At 37.7% G+C, this 18,749-nt stretch overlaps 1 protein-coding gene across 1 annotated transcript; it reads left to right on the top strand.

The window, feature by feature from the left end:
* The first annotated feature begins 8,237 nt into the window (after nucleotides 1–8,237).
* On the top strand, nucleotides 8,238–17,680 carry LOC111858115 (uncharacterized). Its single transcript, XM_023839561.2, has 12 exons — nucleotides 8,238–8,336; nucleotides 8,531–8,670; nucleotides 8,770–8,869; nucleotides 9,098–9,198; nucleotides 9,968–10,051; nucleotides 10,172–10,239; nucleotides 11,522–11,608; nucleotides 13,369–13,423; nucleotides 14,470–14,667; nucleotides 15,100–15,145; nucleotides 15,280–15,379; nucleotides 15,601–17,680. Exons 2-12 carry the CDS (start codon nucleotides 8,533–8,535, stop codon nucleotides 16,421–16,423), a joined length of 1,800 nt encoding a protein of 599 aa, XP_023695329.1. The 5' UTR covers nucleotides 8,238–8,336; nucleotides 8,531–8,532; the 3' UTR covers nucleotides 16,424–17,680.
* Nucleotides 17,681–18,749: the final 1,069 nt, after the last annotated feature.

Here is an 18,749-nt window from a genome sequence, read left to right as displayed (position 1 = left end):
CAGCTCAGATTTTTTCTTATTTCCCCATCTCATTTTGGTTTTTGAGGTTAACTTTAAACTGCTTGTCAAAATTATTTCTAAGGCAGCCCTAAAACCACTAATTTCATTTCACATGCTCAGCATTGTGCATATCACACACTGCAGCTAATGTGACAATGGCATTAGCAAATGAACTCAACATCTTATATGTGCGCTTTGAAGCAAACATATAAAAACATTATTGCTAGGCAGAAGGTTCTTGGAAATTTAAGTGAGAAGGGTGCTCGAGACAGCTAACACCAGATAGGTAGCAGAACCAGATGGCATCCATGGATGGGTCCTCAAAGCTTATGCAGACCAGTCAGCTCTGGTACTCTCGACCATATTCAACTCATTGCTTATCCAAGCTGAAGTACCAATTTTTTTTGTTAATAAAAACCAACATCAACCCTGTCCCCAAGAAACCCTTTCCCAACAACTATTGCCCAATTTCAGTATTGAAGTGCTTCAAAAGACTGGTCAAAGATCTGCTCCAATTACCCAGCTTCTACACCTGATTCCCTGGCTTGCTCTTAACAAATAAGCAATAAAACATATCACAATCAAGCTAAATATACATTAATAATCTAATAAAACATGTCAGTTGTACTATCAAGCCAAATGTAAATGTGAATGTTTCAAGATGTAAGATAGCGTAGGTGGTATGTCTGCTGACATGCTGAATGGACATGTGGGTAGTACCAGGATATAATATACTGTAGCGCAGAGGTACCAGCAGGCAGCACGGCGTGTTGGACCGATGCCAGATTGTAAATAGTTCTCAGTAATCGCTTGTGTCATTATAAATGTGCTGTGTGTTACAGTATGTCATGTATAGTGGTTAATGTTTATCGTGTACGTAGTGTGTATGTATGTGTGCCTGCACCCACCGTGTGTATTAGGAGTCAGCGGGGCAAAGAGCACGGTGGGCAGTGTGAGTGTGTTGTCTGAGTGGTACGGATGTAATATATGCCATATGGTGGTAGAACCCCGAATTGTCTCTGCTGGATAATTATGGCGAGCATAGCTCAGCGACACACATCCTCAATAGGTAGGCATGCTATATTTGCTAGACCTTTGGGGCCAGGAATTGCCAAAAGATTGTACAGGTAAATGTAACTGTGCTCCTTTATAACACAACCCATCTGCTCTATTAGCTCCCAAGCTAAAGGTCCCATTACCCAAACTCAAAGTAGTTAAAGTATAAACTGTATTAGTTTACAAGGGACAGTGCCAACTGAATTAGCTTAGTAAGACACTGGACCATGCAAATTGCAGCACTGAGAGATCCAGTTTATACACAGAAAATGTGCCAGTGTTAAATTAACACTGCATGGTCTCTATATGTGTCCACACCATTCAGTGTTACCTTTAACACTTTACAGTGTGCAGTGAGTGTTGTTTTTACAATGTTAATGTTTATTAACTCTTATAGTGGTCAATTTACAACCTAGAGTGTTGTCAAAGAGTCTCCACCTCCACATATCTGCCCCATTTTAATATGCGAACAAGACATCATGAGGATCAGAAGAGTCATCCCACATTTACCCACCATCATGAGGAAGACTCTGACCAAATAGGACCTTACAGCTTTTTCTTATTATAGTCAAGCTGTGGTGGTTCGCTTCTGATTGATCTTGAAAATTAGAGAGCTGTGGTTTTGTGGCATCTTGCTACTGAGTCAGAAGGAAAAACTCTTGGAGATGTACAGAACATGTCTCTGGAGTGGTATATATTTTAATGGTGTGGGAGCATATCTGACTGCCTGTCCGGACCTTGAATGATTAACATATGTGGAAAGGTGTTAGGACAGTTGTGATGCCCTTTTCTGTACAGCTCCTGGTACCACCCACTCCCCTGTAGACCAATGGTGCTGGATGTTTAGATGCATAGCATGATGCAGTACTGTTTTTTTTTTTAATCCACCATGATTGGGATGGAATAAGGCAAGAGAACAAAAACCACAGAAATGGCTCTTGTGCACCAGGTGCAATGGTTTTTAAACACTAGAGAAACTGAAAGTCACAGTAATTGCGTGACTCCAGTGTTTATCTTATATAACTTGTTAGATCCTGTTTTTCCTGTTTGAACAAGTATTACTTTTCTCAAAAGACCAGTGTTGTACACATTCACACACACATTGCCACATTGTGGACTCTCAACCATGCCTGTAGGTTATTTCAAACAGGATCTAACAAGTTACGTATATAAGATAAACACTGGAGTCACACAGTTACTGTGACTTTCAGTTTCTCTTATGTGATTTGCATTTCCAATTGGTATATTTAGATATCAGACTAGCAATTGGACTTCTGTGGACTAGATTAATTTGATCTTTTCTGATAACTGTGCCATTTCTGCCTAACCATAAGCTCGCCTTATCCATTTGCATTTTGGAGCCAGAACAAACAACAGCTGACTCCAAGTACTGGGTTGCAGTTAAACAGCAGTCTGTGACCTGGGTCTTTGATATTACAGCTACATTAGATTGATTTTCCTACAGTAAAATCTCCACCTGTTTTATCTCCTCGTTTCAGGTGTTGTCCCAGATCAGTTTAAAATGGCTTGAGAATCCCCAAAAAATAACAAAGAATCGCAATAGAAAAAAAAATAACATGCACTGTAACCGATTACACACACAACAATAATAACACTGCATGGTCTACACTGCAGTTCACCAAAGTACTACAGAGGCACCTACGTTAATGGTTTCAGGGACTTGGTCCAACTAAACAGCAAACCGGCTGCATATAAACTCAAAAAAAAGGAAAAAAACAATGCACACAAAAAAAAACCCAGAAGCACGTCCGAGATGGCCTCCCTCATAAATCACACTTTTACTATTAACAGAAATGACCGGTACAAAAATCATGATCAGACCTAACAACTTCAAGAATGGGTCCTATAACAGTTTCCCCATAGCTGCCATACAACAGAAGACAAACGCAGTGGTCTACTGCTGCAATCAATATTGTCCAGACCCAGGTCTTCCACCTGCTGACAACTAGAATGCCAAAAAATTCAAAACCCCATTATCTTCACAACTGGAAACTACGTGTACTAATGCGCCACTGTACCCCCAGTGGGTGTATACCCTGCCGTCATTGGCCAGTCTTACCATAATTGTTGCAATGAAACTTTGCATCACGAACACTAACTTCACCATTGAACCATTCTTCCAGCAGCTAGTTGCTTTCCTACCAAACACCTAACCATTCATGCAGGCATCGTTACTTATTCGAGTATCCGCTGCAATAGCTCCAGTTGTATGGTTTCGTTGTTATTCTGATCCAGCTTTTTGAAAAGTAATCAAAGTAATAAACTTTAATTTTCCTTTGACATATTTTCCTGATTCGATGAGGCTAGTCCATAAAAAAGCAACCAACCAGCCACTATAGTGGACAGGACAGTTTTGAAGGGAACATTATAAAACGCTTAGCGTGAAAAAACTTAACGTGGCTAAATGTTCCAAAACAACAACCAATAATCGCCAAATTTTTCTCATGTATGTCTGGTCAAATTTTAATGTGAGATAAAGTTCATATTGCTGGGATTTTGGGTTTTAATTTTTTGCCAGGTTGAATTGTTTATGACCAGATATGTCTGAGAGAAATTTGATGATTATTGGTCAATGATTTTTCTCATTAAGCATTTTATAATGTCCCATTTTGGGGACTTAAAAAGTCACCAAAACAGCTAGCACTGTGTTTGAAATAAAGACAGTATCCATATAATCAGTGCTCAATTAATATGATTCCCGTTCCCGCCCTTTTTTTCTCATCCTGTTAATTAATACTGAAATTAACTCTCATTCAGTGGCGTAGGCAGAAATTGTATTTTGGGCGGGCCATTGAAAAAGTGAGCGGGCCTATATTTTTTCCTAGAAAAAATATTACTTAAATAATAATTAAACCTTAGAGAGTAGAAAAAATAATAGACAAACAAATGCAAAAACACACCTTTATTTTGCAATATTCGGCAAAGGCAATAACAAAACACTGTCTAACCATCATGTTCAACAATAAAAATAAACTAAAAATGTATTTTGATCAAACTTGCCTGGGTGGGCCAGGGAGTAATGTGGGCGGGCCAGTGCCGCCCTGGCCCATTACTGGCTACGCGCCTGCTCTCATTGCTGTGGGAATCCTATGACCCCTGACTATTCACTTGGCTCACCTAAACTGGATGTAAGTGGCAGTTATATTATGCATTGATAAACTCTCCTGTGCAGCTTCTGAGTTGAGTCAGTCGGTTAAACTATGATCCCTAACTTGATCAGATATGCTGAGTTTCTGAGTTAACCTCATAGAAAGGCTAAGCATCTGGATTTAATTAGACAGCTATACTGAATCCATGCACTGTATTGCCAAGCCAAGCTGACATCGCGCTAGTCTGTAGCCAGCCTGCAGTTCCTGAACAAGACCAGACTGGGTACATATTGTGTCCATGGATTTTGCCACAAAAGAATCCTGTGCAAATCACAATCCAGAACAAATGAATGAGCGTAGTAGAAAAAGCCTGAATGTAAGCAGAACAACAAATTCTCTGGAGTTTTTAGCTAAAATGTTATGAATCAGTTAGAGTCAGATTTCATTTGTCATACCCTTTGGCTGGCCAACTGGATTCCATTGTTGGGCTAGTAGGATATACCTTAAATTATTATATTCTGATGGAGGCATATACTTAAATTCCTAGAACTTAGTGATACTTTTGACCCTATGATTTAGATTATATTACATTACATTAGATAATTCTTTACTAGTCCCAGAAGTGGGAAATTTGCATCGTCACGGCAGAAAATGGACAGTAGAAGATAAGAGCAGCAAAATTAAAAAGCAATAGAATAAAAACTGTACCAACAATACAGTATAAAAAGTACACTATACAAACAATCTGGAAACAAATATGGATGTGTATTGAAAAATATAAATGTATATGTGTATATGCAAACTTAGATAAATATATATGTATGTATAAATAGGTCCTGACCAAACAGGACCTTACAGCTTTTTCTTGTTTCCTATTAAAGCTTTGTTGGCTAGGTTCTGATTGATCTTGAAGGTTAGAGATCTGTGATCTTATAGCATGTTGCTATTGAATCAGAGGAAAAACTCTTGGAGATGTACAGGACAGGTCTCCAGAGTAATATATATTTTAATGGTGTTGGGATATATTTGACTGTCAGTCCTGCCCTTGGATGATTAACATATGTGGAAAGGTGTTAGGCCAGCTGTGATACCCTTTTCTGTGCAGCTCCTGGTACCACCCCTTCCCCTGTAGACCAATGGTGCTGGATGTATATTTGCAGAGCATAACACAGTACTGTTTTTGACTCAATAGATTTTTTTCTAATCCACCGTGATTGAGATGAATAAGGCAAGAACAAAAACCACGGAAATGGCTCTTTTGTGCCAACCAGGGAACAGGCAGGATTCTATGGCTTAACTAGAGATGGTATTGGCTGGGAGGAAAATACTATGGACAACTAATCATTTTGTTTCTTTTCTAAGCCTGGACTTTCTAGGAAGATTATTTGGACCTTATATGCCTCAACATATAAGAACATGCATAAGAACTGCACTGCTCAGCCCAATTAGCATACACCAACACAGGCAGCCCTGAAAAACTAATAAGGGAATTTGGTAAAGACTAATAACAGTGCCATACCATCCTCGATTGTGGTGGGTTTCTAAGAATGAAGCTTAATGAAAATCTTAATATTAAATGAGCAAAGTGATTTGATTTGTTCTCCTATCCCAAGTTGTGGTCTAAAAGCAATACAGCCACCACCCATTATATCTGCTTTAGCAGAAATACACTCCTTCAACCATTAAGATAGCTCTCACCTTTTCTCAGCCCAGGCTCATCTTATTTTAGATGTAACTCCACCAGCATTACAGGTGCAAATTCACTGGGTTACAATTGCTAATGCATATCCTCATCACTCTATCATTTGTGGTTGATATATAACATACTCCTCCATCTATGGTTTTCTGAGAGAGAGAGTGGGATCTCAATCCACTATTACAGAGAAACCCAGTATTTTCACTAGTGAATGCTTACTTTCATTTAGTAACATAGTTTCATTTACTGAAACGGAATGAGGATGTAGGAGAACAATCCTTCAGCATTCTTTCCAGCAGTTGCCATTTAAATAGACAAATATAGTAGTTCAGTGGTCTGGGTCAACTTATGATTTATTCAGTTTGAGTTTCATGTACCAAATCTCCTGACTGTTCTGGCGCGACATCACACAATAGGGCAACAGCATCCCCCAAATTACAGTGACAACGAGGGGTCAATTTTTTTGTGGAAGGCAACTAGGGAATAGACATTTTCAAGGCCGTTTCTTTAAGGGGAAATTATGTACATAAACCAGGTTTGATAAGTTTGTGCATCCTGTTATTCTAGTTTGTTCACATGTTCAAATCTCATGACCCATTACTTATTTAAAAGCATATCTGTGTTGCAAAGAAAGCTCACACTGGAGTGCAATGAATGAGACAGGGCCAAACAGGACGTGCATCTACAAAGACAACAAATGGAGCTGCCTATTCTTCTTTTGTCTTTTTATTTAGGGGCCGATGATTGAAGTACAGTTTTTTTTCCTATGAGAGAAATTCCTTGGCTGCCTCTTTCAATATTTTGACCATTAAAAAATAGCATCTACATGTTGCCTTTGTTCCAGACAGACCAACCTCACATTCCAGCTTATTCAACAAAATTGAAAGAATAAAATCTTTGTGTCTAAAGCAACATGAGTGTCACACCCTGCATTCCTGCCCCCTTGTTCTTTTCTTCTAATAAGTCACACCTGTTACTAGTTTGTCTAACTGCCTTAATGTACAGTATATAAAAGTCACTGCATAATGGGCCACTGTATAGGAAGTTCCAGTGCAAACAACAAGGTATCTTTCATCCTACAATATTACTGAACTAGATTAAATCCTGAGAGCATCGCTCCCTTGATACTATAGTCATATTTTGGGCCAGTGGGTTGATATCAAACTTGCAGTGCAAATTGACAAGGTAATGTTGTCAAAGTGTGCAACATGTATATGTATCATTGTGTTTGGAGTATAGAGCATATATACAGATTGTGTAAATAGAATAGTCATAGGATTAAACATGTTGTAATATGCAAAGTATTCATAGATAGGTGATAATTTTCCAGTGTTTTTCATTGCCCCTCATACACTGTAACTTTGTGTAAGACTTCCTTGCTCCGACATCATGACAGAGCATGAAACTGCTTCATCTTCCAAAGCAAACAGCCAATCATAGGATTCAAAGTGACCAAGCAACTAAGTGGAAAAATCTGCCACTGTTCCTGCCTCCAAAGTCTCAAAATTCAACCAGTTGAGTGAGCCAAAAGCTTAGATTATATCCAAACATTTAGACCAGGGTTCCCCGGTTCCGGTTCTGGAGGGCCAGAATCCAGCACAATTTGCAGATTTCCCTGCTCAAACACATGTTAATCTGCTTTTTACCTGGTAGTCAGCTACTTACCAGGTTTAGTATGTGTGTCTGAGCAAGGAGATCTGCAAACAATAGGGCAACAGCATCCCCCATTATAGTTGCCAAACACGTCGAAGGCTGAGGGTGACGATGTGGTTTTGTGCTCCCAGTAATTGCAGTCACATTGCCAAGTGATGTCATTCACTCCGTCTTCAGATTCGTCCACTTTTTTGAGGTCATATTATAGAGCTGACAAAATTTGCTGCAGTGGCCGTGTGTCTCCAAAAAACACACCTTACTATATTTAACTTTATAATTTAACTTTATAATTGCACAACATACACAACATATAACATTACGTCATGCCCCACATCACACTATTCAAGATTCCTCTTCTTGGTTTTTTATTTACAGTTATCACCAGACTTTGCAACCAGAAAGGTTTGATTTGCATATTATATGAGCAGTAGTTTGTCTGAATGAACCTTTTTTTTTTTTTTTTGTGGAAGGCAACTAGGGAATAGACATTTCCAAGGTCAATTTCTCAAGGGTGAATTCTATTTATATATATGTGTATATATATATATATATATATATATATATATATATATATATATATATATATATATATATACACACACAGACACACCAGGTTTAACATGTTTTGTGCATCCTGTTTTCCTAGTTTGTTCACATGTTCAAATCACATGACCCAATACTTATATATAAGCATATCTGTGTAACGTAGACCACTTCCTTGAAATCACACATGTGAATGACATTGACAGCTTTGTTTTCCAGGAACTGCAAAAAGAAAAGTGAATAAAATCTTGGCAATAGTTGTTATTAACTGAACTTGGGTACGTATTGTATTTTCCTGTTTTCAAACATTTTGATAATTTGATAGGAATGTATATCTTTAAATGAATAAATGAAAATTGAATTTTCAGATTTATGAAATACAAAAGTCAGATATAACCATGCTCATTAACATCAAATTCTCCAAAAAAAACAAACATCTACAATAAAAAGAAATTTCACTTCTTTTATGCAGATATGGGTAGTCAACAAAGTCTTCTGAAAGAGCGTGGCTACACGTTTCTGAAAGAAGTTGTAACCAAAGATACTGAGACAGCAGCTCTGGTGAATAAAAATGGGAGGAAATACATCATCAAGACTATTAAAACAACAAACGTAAGTCTGTGGTACTTCCTAAAAACATTTCTAAATGAATGTGCTAAAATGTGCTAAATGTGCAATAAGTTCTCTAGTTCAATTTACTGCTTGATTTAGATGGACAATGAAATCAAGCAGAGAACACAGAGTGAAGTGGCCAGTCTGACAGACATAGACCATCGTCACATTGTCCATCATGTGGAGTCCTTTACTGACGGTACAGCTGCTGTGCTTGATTACTTGTGGAGTGACCAGTTTTTTGAACACATTAGAATACCTGATTTTCTAATATATTTCATTACTATATTAAAGCATTATCAATAATTTTTTTAAATGATGTTTTAAAGATTTTTTGCCATAGTATGTAAACATTTTGTTCTAATGTGCTTCGATATTACATGACACATTTCTTGAATTAGGAATAACAGGTTTATTTTCTACACAGTGAACAACTGCTACATAGTGATGGATTACTGTGAAGGTGGAGATCTCACTGAAAAAATTAAAGAGCAAAAAAGTAAAGACACTCCGTTCTTAGAAGAAAAGGTAACCTATAGATTTCAAGTGATGTAGCAGGCAAAGTGTGTAAAAGCCTAGACATTTTACTGACATGGCACAAGTGGGATAAAGGCGATGATCCACTTGTGGTTCCAAGACGAACAAGGGTTTATGAAATTAAACAGAACACACTGGGGAAAGGCACAGATTACAGGGACCACAAGGGGACGAAAGCTAATGGGGGAAAAAAAGAACCAACCAAAGAAACCATAAAACAATAACACCGAGCTACACAAGTAGCAGGACTATGAAACAAACTGAACTCCTAAAGTACAGGCATGAATAAATACAGAATAGAAAGGGTTTTAGACATATTTTAGACATATAGTGCAATAATACAATCACTGTGAAACGATGTGCAATATTTTTCTTTTCATCATATTCACCACTGACTGGTTCTACATTTCTTTACAGTATATGTATATTGTTTTGTATATTTAGTGTCTGTTCTGTGCTGCCTTATGCTGTCTTACACAGTCTTACTTACTTCTGTGTAAGTAGTGAAATCTTGTTTGTAATGTCCGTATGTTGTCTAAGTGCACTTGTCTCTTTATGTCTGCACATTGAGCCTGGAGATACGCAATTTAGTTCAGCTATGCATCCGTTCTTGTACTGTTGTATGGTGTGAATGACAATAAAGTTCACTTACTTACCTACATACAGTAAAAATGATAAGAAATGGCTTTTATACAGACACTTAGGAAAATATTTGCACATTCTATATCACTTGTCATATATGATACTTTCTGTGTTCCAGATTCTGGACTGGTTTGTACAGATCTGCCTGGCCCTGAAACACGTTCATGACAGGAAAATTGTTCACAGAAACATAAAGCCACAGGTAGAGACCACATGCTTGTTTTACCATTCAGATGGTGTAAGATCCCTGTGCATTTTGTAAGCAAAGTAAAACCCCAATAACCACTATATTATTGATCTTTGCTGTTTATCTATATACCAGAACATCTTTTTCACCACAAAAGAAACCATCAAGCTGGGAGACTTTGGAGTTTCTAAAATCCTAAACAGGTGATGTATTCATACATCATGTGTTAAATATTATGTCAGCATGTCATAATACATACATTCAGGGTACAGAGCGGCCTGGGCAGCAATAGCATCCTTATGTGAGCCTGACTTCTGCTACCCAAATTGCTTCTGTGACCAGGACACCTTGGTAGCAACACAAATTGGTATCATTCTCTTAGAGCCATCAAGAATAATAATCAACATATGATGCTCTCAGACATATCAGACCATCTGCTCTTGGTTTGCAATTGGTGGGAGTCACATTTCCTCACAAAGAAAGTATAGAATTAGACAAGACGATACACAGATTCTTTTAATTGCACTATGAGTTTAGTTCAAACCACTATTTTGAGCAACATCAACCAGATTTGGTTTGTTTGCTGGGGACTGACCCAAATAATTAGAACAATTTTACATAACTGCACGCATGTAAAACATTTCATCTGCCTAACAATGAAATTGCCATTCATCTGACCATTTGGAATAACTATTTATTCAGTGCTAGGCCTCTGTGACCCTGCAGATTATCCCTGGGTACACTCTACATGTTATTCCATTTACATGTCACTAGTCTGGAAATGTTCTGAAAGGATGATTTAAAATATTTGATTGACAATTGAGGGTAATTATAAATATTTGGTTCATAGTTTGGATACAACAGCAGCACTCATTGTCAGGCAGGCAGGAAAGGAAGATGACGATCCACCTGTGGCTCTGCAAGACAACAGGGGGTTTATTACAGAACTGAAAACACTGGGAACACTACAAACAAAACAGACCACAAAGGGTCAAAACTAAGCAGGGGAACAATATAACTAACGCAACAAAAAATGGTCTACAAGGGGAAACTGGTCATACAGAAAACAAGCAGGGGCAGGGACACAAACATAGCACACGGCAACCAGGAAAAATCAACAACAAGAAACATAATCAAGAAATGATTCCACAGGGGACAGAGTAATATCAGGTACTTAAATACAGAGGGTTAACAAGGAAGCACAGGACAGGTGAGAACAATCAAGAGGCTCAGGGAATCTAATAAACTAAATCATGGAACTCAGGGAACTAGGAGACAGAATCCAACACTATAGGGGAATGACAAAGACAGGTAAAACACAACCAAGGGCACAAAGCAAAAACCAAAAAAAAATGCAAAACCACAGAACTCGGGAACTAGCTGGGCAAACGGGGAGGAGACAGACGGGTGCTGACCTGACACTAATCATTCAGACTACTGTGTGAATTGTGTCATTATAATGATTTGCTGTTATTTTTATTCCAGGAAAGATGAATATGCAAAAAACAAGCCAGAAACACCTATTTATACCTCCCCCGATCTGTGGAAAGATGAAATATTTAATGCAAAAAGGTATTGTATCTGACATGACATTTACTAGATGGTGTTTTCAATATACCTTTAAATTTGGACTTATTAGGCCTGATTAGCTTATTATAAACAATACATCTACAGTAAAAGTCTTGGGCAGCCAAGGAGATTTGTGTTTAAGTGATCTTCATGTTGGTGTTGAATTATGATTTTATGTCTGTCAAAGTGTGTTAGCTTCACCATTTCAAAATGCCTCCTAAACTCACCCCAGTATTTGCAATAACTATCCAATACACCCATGTGTCTATTTGGCTAATCAATATCTCACTGAGTTTAGTGAAATTAATTAATTGGGCTGGTAGTGAAATTTAACACATTCATGGAATTGCTGGGGTGTTCTGAGGAGAGATTTGGAAATTTGAGGTGTTCATGGTGTTCATCTAGCCAACCAAGATATCCGTTTCAGTGGTATCAATTGTTATATACTGTACGGTCAGGGTATCCATGGCAAAGGATATCCTGATTTTCATTACAGTATATTATCTGTTAGATGTTTCGATTCCTTCAAAAATGGACAGAAAAACTTCAGAATAATAAATAGCCTATAAACTGACTTGAATAAATATACTTTAAGTTAATACACCTGAAAAATTGTAGCGTGTCCTCAGTCATTGAACTCAGATGGTGTTTTGACCTGTTCAGCTACAGTAAGTAAATTCCTAGTTTACCAGGCTTAGCTGTAACGTAAATCTGCATAAATGTACAGTTCGCAATCAGTATCAAGTTTGACCAACACGGACTTTAGCTCTTATGTATTTTTATATTTTCCCCCTCGCTGTCTAACTCTACTTTCCAGTTAAACATGCTGGTGAAACTGACAAAGTTCGAACAAATTTTCTAGTCTTGTGTACTTATGGTCATGATCTATTTATAATATTTTGTTCAAAAGACATTAGCAATTATCAATTATGTTGAAATGTTTACATTTTCAAGTGTAGTGTGTAATTTTCCATGCAAAATGAAAACATTGTATCTGATTTTAATGTTTCCATTACTACTAATGCACAGTTTCATTAGTAGCCTAATTAGTTGTGTTCAGCCAAATACAGACACTCCTCAGTTAACGACCCACCTGTATAACGGACTTACGACCAGCTGTCTGACTAGTTGATATTATACGTTGTAAGACAACATTGGTGGTGGAAACGGCAGCGTGGGGTTCCCATTCTATTCTGTTTGTTCTGGTCTCGGATGTATATTGTTTGCAGGTTAAAGTTGTACATTTTTTTTTTTACTTAATTGCTTCATATATTAGTTGATACGTACAAGTCACTTATTTTCTATGGTTTGTTTAGTTCGGTAACTTTGCTATGCTAGATAGATCTCCTACGTCTTTTCTGTGTTTTGTTTATTACAGCTAGTTTAAGTCATAGATTTTTCACCTGTCACATATGAATAAAACACGTAGCAAGGACAGTACAGTACGTGTTTATTACAGCATATAGTACATTACTGTATAAACATTCATATACTAAAAATGTTACAAATGGTGCAATGGTAACATTAATACAATATCTAAAGATGGTTGACACAAACCCACTACCAGTACGGTATCCTTGAAATATCGGTAAAGGGCAGTTCCTGGCTTACAGACCAAATCACATATAACGACCTGGTCGTAGGAACATAACTCGGTCATTAAGTGAGGAGTGCCTGTATTACAATATGAGTACAGTGGATAAATAAAAATTGTATCTGTTGGTGGCAGTTGTTCACTGACTGACTAACATTTCTCTTATCAGTGATATCTGGGCTTTGGGTTGTGTGCTGTATGAACTCTGCACACTTGAGTTTGCCGTGAGTATCACAGATCATTGTTTTCTAATAGCCTAGTATCAATGCAAAATATGACAGCTTCTAAAATTCATTTAGCATGTCGTATACATGTACAACCTACACTGTAAAAATTAAAGGATACTTTGAGGCTCCTTTTAGGGTTCCTCAGTTTTGCACACAGGCAGAACCCTTTTGGGAGCCACCTGGGGTTCTTCAAGGAACTTTGAGGCCCATTATTGTTACTCCTGCTACTGCTACTAATACTACTACTAGTACTACTGCTACAACTACAGTGGTGGGCAGGGTTCTGCTAATCCACTAACCTCTAATTAGCTAAGATAACTTTTTGTTCGTTAGCAGATTAGCATTTTTGCTAATTTCGAAAACCATCAGTGAATTAACCTATTATTTTCCACTAAATGTAGTTCCACTAACTGTAAATCCACTAACTTTTTATTGTCGGTAAAGTGAATAAAGTTTTACATTCAAAAACATCTGTAAACCCTAAAATCATGCATACTTGTTCCTTGTTTTGAGCATGAAGTCCTAAATATACCCCAGAAATCATTCTAGTCTGACACATGGGACTTAAGTGTTAAGCAGGTTAAATTTTAGGTCTCTATGTATGTTTTTGATCGTTTCAGAGCCAAAAGCCAAACCAAAGATAAATTCATATAAGAAAAGTTAGCGGTTATCGAAGCAAACTTTTTGGTTAGCTGTGCCCACCTCTGTACAACAATAAAGCCAAAAAATCACAACACCAAATCCAGGATAATTTATACATTTTTTTTGTAATACATTGAAATTTTAAAAAAAGAACACCATAATGAGGTTTGAGATTAATAATAAATATTGTAAAAAATATCAATTAAATTCTTACGGGAAAATAAGTTGTGATCATCTTGAGATATTGAAAAGAAAAAAAAGTTTATGCATGTCCTTTACAGAAAAAAATTATTAATATCGTATTGGATATTCAAGGCACTTTTAGTTTTTACTATGTATTTGTTGCCAGTTATGTTACAGAAAAACATACTACATAACTACAATCTTCCATTTCCTCTTAGTTTTCAGTACAGGAACATTTCTTCTTGTTTGAGTTATGGAGCAAGCCCTGTCCTCAGATTTCTGAGAATTTCTCAGTTGAGCTGCGCCATCTGGTGGAGGAACTCCTTCATAAGGACCCGGCACGCAGACCCACCATTGACGGCATACTAAAGAAAGAATTCTTAGCTAAACGGATACCCAGGCAGTTCTCATTCATGGTGAATTCATCCTTATAATTTATGTACCTAGTGATGGCTGTAATTTAATAAATGTCTGACATACTTCATCATGAAAACTGCACAGTGATTTTATCTTTTTTATAAGTAGGGATATTGCATTGCTTTACTAGTATTTAACTTTTTGTAATTGTATAGCTTCTTTTCTGCTCAGAAGTTCTCAAAACTGTTTCTTATCTAAATCTTCAAAATAAATTAGGTTTTATAACAATATATTTCATGTTGTGCAGATTTTGGTGTTAGTTTTAGGCAGAATTATTTTTAGGCAAATAAAATGTTAGATGTAAATGTAAGGCAAAGACTAATAATTTGTTAAATGTTTCAAAATGTTTCCTGAGTAACTTAAATATTATAAGAAGCAGTATTTGCAGAGGATATTATACAAATATTTGTGTCATGTTTTGGGTTTTGAAGGAAGAAGCCTTGGTGGTTCCTGCGACTTTTCCACTGGAAGAACCTGGTAAACTGGATTTCGTGCATCTTATTGAGCCTATTCTGAAATTAAGAAGAATTTTTTCCATTAGTATATCAGTATTAGCAAAATTATATTTACAGCTTATAAGTCATTAGTCATAGATGTTACTTCTTCCTCAGGTATTTGTGACTGGAATAATGAGAGACTGCCTTGTGACTCTAAAATGGAAAAGTGTTCGGAAGATGGATGGATGGGCAACAACAAAATCCCCATGGACAGGTAAACACATAACCATGATAATGAGTTACTTTTAGGGGTTTAGTTGTTATAGGATGCACATGGATGCAACGCCCCCCTTTGTGAAATGGGATGTACAGTAGCTTGTAATTTCAGATCAAACTCACTGTTTTACATACGCTGGCCTACAATTTCATACTATATAATTGCCTAAATGAATTTTAAAAACCCTGCATTCATATTGAAACCCTTAATTTTACCAGGGATCTGAAAAATATGATGTGTCAGTTCAACCAGGATTTTGAAACTTTTAAAAAGCTTTATGACCGAGATGTTGGTGATATCCAGAATCTAGTGAAGAAGCTGGAGATGACGGCAGATGGTCTGGAACGCGTCCACTTCGGTACCACCGTAGGGAGCCTGACAGGGTCGGTGGTAGGAGCTGCAGGGGGGGTCACTTCCATAGTTGGGCTCATTCTGGCACCTTTCACTCTGGGAGCCTCTCTGATTGTCACTGGTGTGGGGATTGGTGTTGCTGTAGCTGGAGGGGCAACCAGTGCCGTTTCCAACATCACCAACATGGTGAACCAGTCAACGGAACGTAAGACTATTGAGGAAACCATTACTGAATACCGGGAAAGGATGGAACCCATTCTCATGAGTGTGGAAGGCATCAGAACTGGCATTGAAAACATAAAGGAGCATGAGAGCTACGCAAATGTTGCTAATATGGCACAGGCTGCATTTATAGCAGGGAGGGGCCTGGGTGGCATTGCACAGTTTTTCCGTGTGACCCAGGTGGTTAACGCTGGTAGGGTGGCTGTTCAAGCAGCCAGAGTTGTACGGGTGGCAGAGGCCTTCACAGGGGTGCTGTCTGCTCTCTTCATTGCCCTCGATGTCTATTTTATTGCCAAGGATGCCAAAGAGATCCACAGCATAAGACAAGGGTCACAACAGCGAGATAAAATAAAATCAGCCACAATGAAGCTTGTAGCTAATATCAGGGAGATGGTTTCTCAGTTTATGGAGAAGCTGGGTGAGCTGGAATGTATATGGGCAGAATTTAAGAACTCAGAATATTTTTAATATTTTAAAATGACATCCAGTTCAATCCAGAGTTACATTGCATTCTTTTCTGTAGATAATGTAAAATAATGCAATATAAAATGTACTTTACTAATAACTTGACTGCTAGCTGTTAGGAAAAGAGCTAGGATACCTCAGTGTAACAGCGGCTGGTAATTTGAAAACAGACAACAAATTCTAAAAATGGGAAAGTCATGAAGAGAATGGAGGTTGCATTTAGCATTGATAGGTTGATAAGGAAGTAATTAGCCAGAGACATGACTGAGTTACCATTTGCTCTAGCAGGAAGTCTCCATCCTGTCCTGCCTCATCTCTTTATTAGACTCCACACACTCCAGAAGGCCACCCTTTATATGCAAATTAATTGACCACCCCTACCTAGCTTGTTGGGAACAATATTGTTATAGTTTTGGTTTTTTACATTAGCTTCTAATTTTATTTGATCTTCTTTTTTCAAAATTTGAAATCCAGTTTAGGAGCAGCTTGGTGGCAAAGTGGTTAGCACTATTACCTCACACCTCAAGGACCAGGGCTTGAGTCTCCTCCATGGCTCCATGTATGTGGAGATTGCATGTTTTCCTCATGTCATCATGGGGTTTCCTCTGGGACCTCTGGTTTACCATCCCCAGTCCAAAAACATGTTGAGGTTAACTGGAGTTACCAATTTGCCTGGAGGTGTGCAATTGTGAATGAATGGTGTGTGAGTGTGCCCTGTGATGGTGTGTGAGTGTGCCCTGTGATGGGTTGGTGCCCCATCCTGGGTTGTTCCCTACCTTGTGCACATAGGTCCAGACCCCCTGTGACCCTGAATAGGAAAAGGGGTTACAGAAAATGGATATGCTGGCCATTGGAAATGTTTATAACATTTATGTTTCTAATCATTAGAGAATCTTAAAATTGGCCATAACATGTTCCATGTATTACTAATGGTAATTAAAGATAAACAAATCTTTACTTTAGCTTAAGAGTGTTTAAAAAAACAGTAACAAAATCAGTTTGTAGTTTTCATTTAGTTGTAGTTTATTTTTGTACCTTATTTCAGTTACAAAATACTTTTCTTGTAATTTTCTTCTTGGTTATCAGGATAATATCCTTGGTTAGGAAGGGTTTTTTGGAGTATAAAGAGGAGTAAAGAACTGTCCTTACTTAGTATTTGGACTGCCTTTCAATACCCATTGTATAGATGAATGTGTCATTATATGTCTGCTCTGTATTGCACCAATTATATTGCTGTTCAATAAATCAATTTTGCTGAAACTGTATTGGAAAGAATCTTTGTAAATGGATTTCTTACAAATAGTCAGTAATTTGCTGCTGTATTCCTTAAATACAGTGGTACCTCAGTTCTCAAACTCATTAGAACTAGAATTTCTTAAAAGTCGAACAAACCAGTTTGAAAAAAAATTACCTAGAGCTCGATCTGAATCTCAGAAGTCAAACCGTAAACGCCGACCTAATAACTTGTATGGGCGGGGAAATTAGTCACGCAGCACGTCTCTCAGCGGAAACAAAGGGTAACGCTTCAGTCTCAGCCACGCATTCGCTGTGATAGCATCGTGCATGTTTACAATAGCTGAATACATATATTTAGACAGTAAAAATACATTTAGACAATGATAGACAGTAACAGTAATTATAATAAAATACATTTATAAATAAAAATTTCTTATTCATTATTTTAATATTAATAATAAACCATTAATACATTTCATTATAATACTGTCCTGCTGAGCGGGACGGAACGGAGACAAAGGCGCAGACGTCGGGGTATCGGGAATACGGGGTTTCATTACAGGTAAGGCAGGCAAATACAATGGACAATACAATGAACAATACAATGACCGGAATGGGGAAACAAACTGAAACGCGGACGAAATACATGTAGAGGACTTATGACAACAACCAGAAACAGCTGATCACAAGGGGATTCCACACTGGGTTAACGAGGGGGCGTGGCACACGGAAGGAGCGGACGATTGGGGTAGGACACATCGTTTTGTTACGATCCAGTCTAGGGTTGGACCGCAACAAAGTGAAAGGGAAGGAGGGATTGGGGAGGACAGGACAACTAGGGCTAGGAGAAGGGAACACAGGACACAGAGGGAGTCTTTTTTTTTAATAGTTTTTTACAAACACAGTACTATCACTAGGTGTAACGAACGTCAGGAGTGACAAAGGCCAAAGAAACAAACAAAAGCACATCTACCGAGTAACCCAAGCTGAACTACCTAAGGGAACACAAAGAAAATGGTGAAACGAAACAACAATGCCTAAATCTACCTCCCTGACCAAACAAACAATAATCCCTACGTTAACGAATAAACAA

The sequence above is a fragment of the Paramormyrops kingsleyae genome, chromosome 12 (genome assembly GCF_048594095.1).
Source record: "Paramormyrops kingsleyae isolate MSU_618 chromosome 12, PKINGS_0.4, whole genome shotgun sequence".
Lineage (NCBI taxonomy): Eukaryota > Metazoa > Chordata > Actinopteri > Osteoglossiformes > Mormyridae > Paramormyrops > Paramormyrops kingsleyae.
Note: the sequence above shows the minus strand (reverse complement) of the source record. Positions and strands in the feature narration are given on the sequence as shown.